The 8745-nt window shown below is 41.6% G+C and overlaps 1 protein-coding gene across 1 annotated transcript; it reads left to right on the top strand.

Moving 5' to 3' along the window:
• The first annotated feature begins 6343 nt into the window (after positions 1 to 6343).
• Positions 6344 to 7239, top strand: LOC123440485. Its single transcript, XM_045117050.1, has one exon. The coding sequence runs from the start codon at positions 6569 to 6571 to the stop codon at positions 7013 to 7015; it is 447 nt and encodes a 148-aa protein (XP_044972985.1). The 5' UTR covers positions 6344 to 6568; the 3' UTR covers positions 7016 to 7239.
• Positions 7240 to 8745: the final 1506 nt, after the last annotated feature.

Genomic DNA, 8745 nt, shown 5'->3' with positions numbered 1-8745 from the left:
GAGCTAGCCAACTAGAGGCTCACTAGGGACACATTGTGATCTATATATTCACACATGTATGACGGTTTCCAGTTAATACAATTATAGCATGAATAACAGACAATTATCATGAACTAGGAAATATAATAATAACCACTATTATTGCCTCTAGGGCATATTTCCAATAAGTACCACTCCTAGGAGAGGTACTACCACTTTGAATGTGAGTAGAATATCAGGAGGGAAGGCAGTAGAGAGTAGTTTCGTCGGAGCGGTACCACCGCTGCCAGGAGTGGTACTACCGCCCATAAGGGGTAGTACCGCCTCCTACAGACACTCAAGATCCACTGAGAATCCAGCCTGAGAAAACATGGACGAAAGTGGCGTGGTAGTAATAAGCGGTACTACAGATCGGAGAGCGGTACTACTGCTCAAAACTATCGGCCAGAAACTGTCGAGTCTCACACGAAAAGTGTTGAGACCCCGAGGCAGCGACACAAGCCAGCGACACTTTCTCCCGAGAGTGGTACTACCACTAACTAGGGCGGTACTACTGCGGATAAGAGGCAGTACTGCTGTTGGGAGCGGTACTACCGCTTGTGTCTTTTCGGGCTAGGACAAAGGCAACACATGTGAGCACGAACACCAAAACTACCATAACTTCTGCAAATGAGCTTCGAGTCGAGCAAGCTCAAGCTTGTTGGATTCAAGACGACAAGGGCTATCCAACACCGGCTGGTTAGATTAAGAAGAGACAGTATGAAAATGCAAATGATAGAGAGATGTGAAACCTCTATGAATGAAGAACCAACAAAAACTCCAACATCAAAAACATCATAGAAGATGCATATGGACTCCGTTTTCGATGAACTCGAGCTTGCCATGAAGATGACCATAAACTCTAAAACTTAGAAAGAGAAAAACCAAACAAGAGCTAAGTAAGATGATGCAAGGATGCAAATGGTTTGAGATCTAAGGAACGATACGATCAGGCTACTCACTTGAGTGCCCCCATTGATAGTACGACAATCGATCCTATAACCCGGTCTCCCAACTACAACCATGAGACCGGTAAAACGGAAAACCTATCAAGGGCAAACATATACCTTGCACATAGCCCATTTCAGCTAGATGATGATGATCTTGACTTTCTCAAGATGGACCACCTTTCTTGATTGCGTTGGCTCGATGAAGACTAGTTGATTGCTCACCCATACTTCACTATGGATGAGCCACTCTTTGGCACATCTTCACAAGTCCATTGTCACCAAATGGACGACAAGATTTAAGAATGATCTCTTCGTAATGCTCCACTTGAATTTGCGTACAATAATCTTGATGATGATCACCACTTGATGTCATCCTCCATGGATTGTATGAGATCTTCCTCTTGACGCAAGCCCATGGAAACATACCTAAGCTTGCATAGAACTCTGATGTAGACCACGAGTTAGTACATAAAGCATAATGGACAACGCTTACCATACCATGGGACCACTTGATCCCTCTTCGTGCATCTTGTACGCTTTGTGTATTCATCAACTTGATTCACTTTTTGACTTCGTTTTGATCAACCTTGTATCTCATCTTCTCTGATCATAAAGATGATGTCTTGACGGTAAACATGAATGTTCACACAATTTTCTTCTTGAAGACATGATCGCAACAATCTCAACTCTCACATGACCAATCTCTGGGTAAAATCTTGAATACCACATTGGGCACCATATAAATGTTGGGGAACGTTGCATAGGAAACAAAAAAATTCCTACGCTCACCAAGATCAATCTATGGAGGTCAACATCTACGAGAGGGGGGAGTGCATATACATACCCTTGTAGATCGTTAAGCGGAAGCGTATATAACGTGGTTGGTGTAGTCGAACGTGTTTGCGATCCAATCACGATCCGTCCCGTGATCTCATCACGATCCATCCCGATCTAGTGTCAAACGGACGACACCTCCACGTTCAGCACACGTACAACTCGATGACGATCTCCACCTCCTTGATCTAGCAAGAGAGGGTCGAGAGGTAGATGATTTCACCGTCAACACGACGGCATGGCGTATATGGTGGTGGAGCTGTTCCGGCAGGGCTTCGCCAAGCAATACGGGAACCGATCTAGAGGAGAAAGTTGATCTATGATAGAGACACGGCTACGAAGTGGCCCTGGTGTGTTGCAACCCTCTCTCCCCATCTATATATGTACGAGGGAGGGAAAATGGGCTGCGCCCTAGGGTTCCCACCCAAGGAGGGCGGCGACCAAGAGAGGGAGGGGCGGCCACCCAAGTTAGGGTGACGCCACCACCTAGGGTTGGCCCTCCACCACCCGAGCCGCATGGGCCCTAGGTGGGGAGGTGTGCCCAGCCCACCAGGGACTGGTGCGCTCCCTCACAGCCCATGTGGCCCCTCTAGGGTTGGTGGGAAAACCCTATTTGTCGTGTGTTGCAGCAAATTGCCGTGGCTTCGCACACACAAACGCGAGCGAGAGATGATCTGGGTCGGGCCACTAAAAGTTGCGGGATGCCGGTTTTGGGAACCTTCTAGACTTCCCAGCCGATTTTTCCGGTTTTAGGAACTTTCTAGAAGATTCCCTGAACCAGTTTTTTCGTTTCCTTTTTTCCTTTATTCGTTTTTGTTTCTTTTTTGTCTGTTTCTATTTCAAAAATGTTTTGGAATTTCCAAAAGTGATCTGGATTTTCAAAAAAATGTTCAGATTTTTCAAAATTTGTTCTTTAAATTCGAAAAATGTTTTTGTGTTTTAGAAAAATGTTCGTGATTTTCAGAAAATGTTCTTCAAATTCAGAAAATGTTTATGCTTTTTTCAGAAAAATGTTAGAGATTTTCAAAAAATGTTCTTCAATTCAAAAAATATTTCTGTTTTTTAGAATATTGTTCTAGATTTTCTAAAAATGTTCGGGATTTTCAAAAGTTGTTCTTCAAATTCAAAAAATGTTTTTGTATTTTAGAAAAAAGTTCTGGATTTCCTAAAAATGTACTGGGTTTCCAGATAAAGTTCTTCAAATTCCGAAAATGTTTCTGCTTTTTATCAAAAAAATGTTTAAGATTTTCAAAAAATGCTCTGGATTTGCAAAAATGTTCGGATTTAAGAAAAATATTCAAGATTTTCAAAAAATGCTCTGGATTCGAAAAATGTCTCTGTTTTTTAGAATATTGTTCTGGATTTTCAAAAAATGTATTGGATTTTTAAAAATGTTCTTCAAATTCAAAATTGTTTCTGCTTTTTTTCAAAATAATGTTCTGGATTTTCGAAAAATGTACTGGATTTTAAAAAAATGTTCTTCAAATACGGAAAGTGTTTCAGTTTTTTTTCAAAAAAATGTTCTGGTTTTTCCAAAAATGTCCAGGATTTCCAAAGAAATGTACTGGGTTCTCAAAAAATGTACTTCAAATTCGGAAAATGTTCTGAATTTTTAAAAGATGTTCAGGATTTTCCGAAATTGTTATTCACATTTTTAGAAAAGTGTTCTGGATTTAAAACCAATGTCCGAGAATTTCAAAAAATGTTCTGAATTTTCACAAAATGTTTGGGATTTTGAAATTTTTTTCTTCAAATTCTAATTTCTTTTTTCATTCGAATTTGTTTCTCTATTTTCAAAAAATGTGCTGGGTTTTCAAAAAACGTTCTTCAAATTCTATTTCTGCATTTTTCCAAAAAAATGTTCTAGATTTCTAAAAAATGTTCTTGATTTTCAAGAAATGTTCGGGATTTTCAAAACATGCTCTCAATTTTCAAAAAATGTACTGGATTTTTAAAATGTTCTTCAACTCATATTTCAGCTTTTTTTCAAAAAGGTTTTGGATTTTCAAAAAATGTTCTTGATTTTCAAAATATGTTCGGGATTTTCAGAAAATATACCGGGTTTTAAAAAATTCAATGTTTGTTCATTTTAATAAAGAAAATAAAAAAGGAAAACAGGAAGAAAAACGTCCCAAAAAAGAAAAAAGAAAATAAGAAGAAAAAATAAGCTACAGTGTCGCGTGCCTACTGGGACCCGAGTCAGGGGTCGCCCTATGCGTGGGAGGGACTCCTTGTCGCAGCGAGCGGCAGGTAGGAGTCCCCGAGATGGTGGCCCCTTTCGGTGGACCCCTCGAACCCTTCCGGCACCTTCGAACCCTTTCAAAAAATTTGGTGACTAACAGGAACTTCCCATATATCAATCTTTACCTCCGGACCATTCCGGAGCTCCTCGTGACGTCTGGGATCTTATCCGGGACTCCAAACAACCTTCGGTCACCAACATACATAACTCAACTGCACCGAAACGTCGCCGAACCTTAAGTGTGCAGACCCTACGGATTCGAGAACTATGTAGACATGACCTAAGACACTCATCGGTCAATAACCAATAGCGGGACCTGGATGCCCATATTGACTCTTACATATTCTACGAAGATCTTTGTCGGTTGAACCACGATGTCAAGAATTCAATCAATCACATATACTGTTCCATTTGTCCATCGTATGTTACTTGCATGAGATTCGATCGTCGGTATCTCTATACCTAGTTTAATATCATTACCGGCAAGTCTCTTTACTCGTTTCGTAATACAAGATCCCGTGACTAACTCCTTAGTCACATTGCTTGCAAGCTCATTGTGATGTTGTATTACCGAGTGGGCCCTAGAGATACCCCTCCGTCATACAGAGTGACAAATCCCAGTCTCGATTCACGCCAACCCAACAGACACATATGTAGGTACATGTAGAGCACCTTTATAGTTACCCAGTTATGTTGTGATGTTTGATACACACAAGAGCACGGGAGTTGCATGATCTCATGGTCATAGAAACAGATACTTGACATGTAGAATACAGTATCAATAAACTGACACGATCACATGCTACCTTTATAGTTTGGGTTTTGTCCATCACATCATTGTCCTAATGATGAATGATGTGATCCCATTATCAAATAACAACTCATGTCTATGGCCAGGAAACCTTGACCATCTTTGATCAACGAGCTAGTCCTTAGAGGCTCACTAGAGACAGTGTGTTGTCTATGTACCCACACGTGTATTTGTGTTTCCAATCAATACAATTATAGCATGGATAATAAACGATTATCATGAACAAGGAAATATAATAATAACTAATTTATTATTGCTTCTAGGGCATATTTTCAACAGTCTCCCACTTGCACTAGAGTCAACAAACTAGTTCACATCACTATGTGATTCACACACAATAAGTTCTGGGGTTTATCATGTTTTGCTTGTGAGAGAGGTTTTAGTCAACGGGTTTGAACCTTTCACATCCGTGTGTGCTTTAGAAATCTCTATGTCATCCTGTAGATGCTGCTACCACGCTTCATTCGGAACTATTTCAAAGGACTGCTCTATTATGCGAACCTGGTCTGCTACTCAGAGTTATCCGAATTGATGTCAAAGCTTGCATCGATGTAACCCTTTACGACGAACTCTTTTATCACCTTCATAATCGAGAAACATTTCCTTAGTCCTCAAGTTACTAAGGATAATTTTGACAATTTCCTGGATCACTCTTGTACCCCTTGACAAACTCATGGCAAGTCACACATCATGCGCGGTACACAACATGGCATACTATAGAGCCTATGGCTAAGGCATAGATGATGACCTTCGTCCTTCCTTTTTATTCTGTTGTGGTCGAGCTTTGAGTCTTACTCAAATTCACACCTTACAACGCAACCAAGAACACCTTGCAGTCGGTGCTGAAAATTTTCTATACGGAAATATAATACTTCCTCTATTTTTAAATATAAGTCTTTCTAAAGATTCCACCGCAGATGATATATGGAGCAAACCAAGTAAATCTATACTCTAAAATATGTCTATATACATCTATACGTAGTCCGTATGAAAATCTTAAAAAAAGACTTATATTTAGGAACGAAGAGAGTAGTGTCTAGATCAATACAGTAGTGATTTAAACGTTTTTATATTTCTTTACGGAGGGAGTTCTATGCAAGATACATTTATTTGTCTTCTAAAACGGCAGTACAATTTATCTTCAAAATTCATTAAAAATCCAGATTATAGTCGAATTGATAATAATTATGAAATAATTGTGTGTTATAAGAAATTCATACAAGCAAAGAAATTCATATATATCTAAAAGTTGTTCAGTTTTTCAAGTGTTCACGTATTTAGATGCTCAGAATCAGTCGTGCTGAGACTGTATCAACTAGACAGGGTGCATGCCGCTGCTTGATGGCAACGGCCGCCGGGGAGAATCAGCCAATCAGGCCAGCGGAGCTCAACAGCAGCAAACAGCAACAACGCAAGCATCAGCTGCTCCCCTCCACATATTATCCGAAGAATACTGAAAAATCCGCACCAAGAAATATCGCAAGTCTGGAATGGTCGCCATTGACCACAATCCGAGTCTCCGGAGACACACAGACGAACCCGCCGTTTTCACTGTCACTGGCAACCCAGGAGCAGAAAGACCGGCAACTACTAGGCCCCTGACAGACACATCTCAAGTGCAGAAAAGTTTACGAGAGACCCAGAGAGAGCAGTGCCCATTCTTGCACAGCTCTTGCTTCGAATTATTTCAGGCGAGGGAGAGGGGCAGAAATAATGAACGAAGACGACGGCCTGGTGCTCGCTGCCGCGTTGACAGGCGGGATCTTCGTCGTGTTACTCGTCCTGCTCGTCGTCGTCCTTGTCCGGAGGCGGTGGCTCGACCGCGAGGGCGCGGCGTCCGGCCGCGGCTTCGTCCTGTTCGGCGTCTGTTGCCAGGACGGCAACCAGGGCCGGTTCGTCCGGACGTCGTCCCTGGCCAGGAGCCGGCAGCGGGCGGCCCGCGGCGGCGAGGAGGCGGATGACGAGCCGGACGAGGGCGAACTCGAGAGGTGGAAGAAGATGTTCGGTGGGCCCACTAGGTGCCTGTCCACGATAGAGGAGGCCACGGAGAAGGGCACGTCGACGGTGGCATCGCCGGCGTTCTGCTCGCCGGCAGCGTCGCCCGACCGAAGAGACGCCAGGGCTGCGCAGACGGCGTCCGCCGGCGTGCTGAAAAGTTGAGGCTTGCTTAGCTTGCTCTTGTAATTCGTGATGTGCAGTAGTGCCACACAATTTCTTGGAAATACTAGCGACACATATGCACAATACTGGTAATAAGTCGAGCGATCATGATAGCTTGTTATTTTGCCATATGCAGGGGGTAGTGGTTTTTTTCCCAAAGTAATTGAACTTCTAATTTTATCGTACTCATTTTATCAAAGGAAAACAGTACGAATTTCTTTCTACTACATGCATTTATAAAAGCATTTACAACCGAACGCCTCAAACGATTTCTCATACGTCCGTAGACAATGCTGATCAGTGACCGGACAGAAAAATAAAGAAAAAGTGATCCAAGTAGATCCCTCACATCATGCATATGCGTCTGAATTGTCCGCAAACATCATATACATTTCAGAATATAGGGATGATATGAGGGTTCGCAGACGCATCCGATTAGACCGTCACGTAAGACGCGACCTTATCTCGGATCACTTTTTCCTTTTTTTCTTCTTGTTTCTATTCCTCTTCATCAATCACGTATAAGTGACCAGACATATATAAAAAAGAAAAAAATATAAACACGCAAACTAATAAATAAGGAACACGCTCGGTCACTGACCAAACGTGTCGACGGACATTTAGAAGTCATACTTACAATGTCTAACTGTAGATGCTCTAAAGCCTATAAATGTTTTTTTTCTTTGTGAAAGAAAAACGATTCCACTAATCAAGGAAGATCGTTACAATTCCGTTGGCACAGGTGCCAATTTCAGTAGGACCGGAAATGTTGCTTGCCACCATAGTGCACCCGAATCTACACTCACTGCCATACATCATCGGACACATTTTCAAGATACGAGCTAATGCATAATTGAACCGTTTCAGGAACCATGGCTCAGGTTGAAGCTCCGCCATTATCCTAAAGTTCTGGTACAGTCTCCAATTTTTTTTTTCTTCTTTTATTTATGGTTCCTCCTTCCGTGTTCACTCAGGTTACTTACATTTTTGTTTTTTTTCATCATGAAGTACCCATTCACATTTGTGGCTTTTGTAGCAGCAGGTTCATTTACTAGAACTACTGAAAAACGTGAATATTTCTTGGATTTTCATTAAAAAAAATCATGGTCTTCACACAACTTGTAGGCATTACATATCGATCAATTTTTTTTAAAGACCTGCAATGATTTATAGAAAAATCGTGGTCTTCACACAACCTTTTATCATCACTTTTGAGACTAAAAAAGTACAATGTTTTCTACAGTATATACCTAGATAAGTGAATGTACAGTGCTGTAGAATAGGAACGACACCAAAGAATAAAAATATATTTTCTTGAGTTCTTCTCGTGGACTGGACTGGCACTGTAGCTTTTTTTTTTTTGAGAATCACCTTTCAACTTTATTTAAGTTTCTCCATAGGGATTTCGTCCGAAATTACATGAAGGACACAATCAGGGGGGTCATTAGGCCAGAAAGAATTACTATTCCTAGAAATACCCTCTTTAGCGAGTAAATGGGCACCCTTATTTCCCGTGCGCCTAACCCAGGACACTTTGAAACCCTGCAAAGTACTGCCCAACAGCTTAATCTCTTCCATAATAGGACCAGCCATACTTAAATTCTTGGCCTGCTCGTTCACCATAGCCGCTACTGCTAGATTGTCGACTTCAACATGCACCTTCGGCGCTCCCATTTGGATTGCCAACTGCACTGCCTCCCGACAAGCGAGTAGCTCGGCCATCTCAGGAT

The sequence above is a fragment of the Hordeum vulgare genome, chromosome 3H (genome assembly GCF_904849725.1).
Source record: "Hordeum vulgare subsp. vulgare chromosome 3H, MorexV3_pseudomolecules_assembly, whole genome shotgun sequence".
In the NCBI taxonomy this organism is placed as follows: domain Eukaryota; kingdom Viridiplantae; phylum Streptophyta; class Magnoliopsida; order Poales; family Poaceae; genus Hordeum; species Hordeum vulgare.
This window is presented reverse-complemented; position numbering and strand designations above follow the sequence as displayed.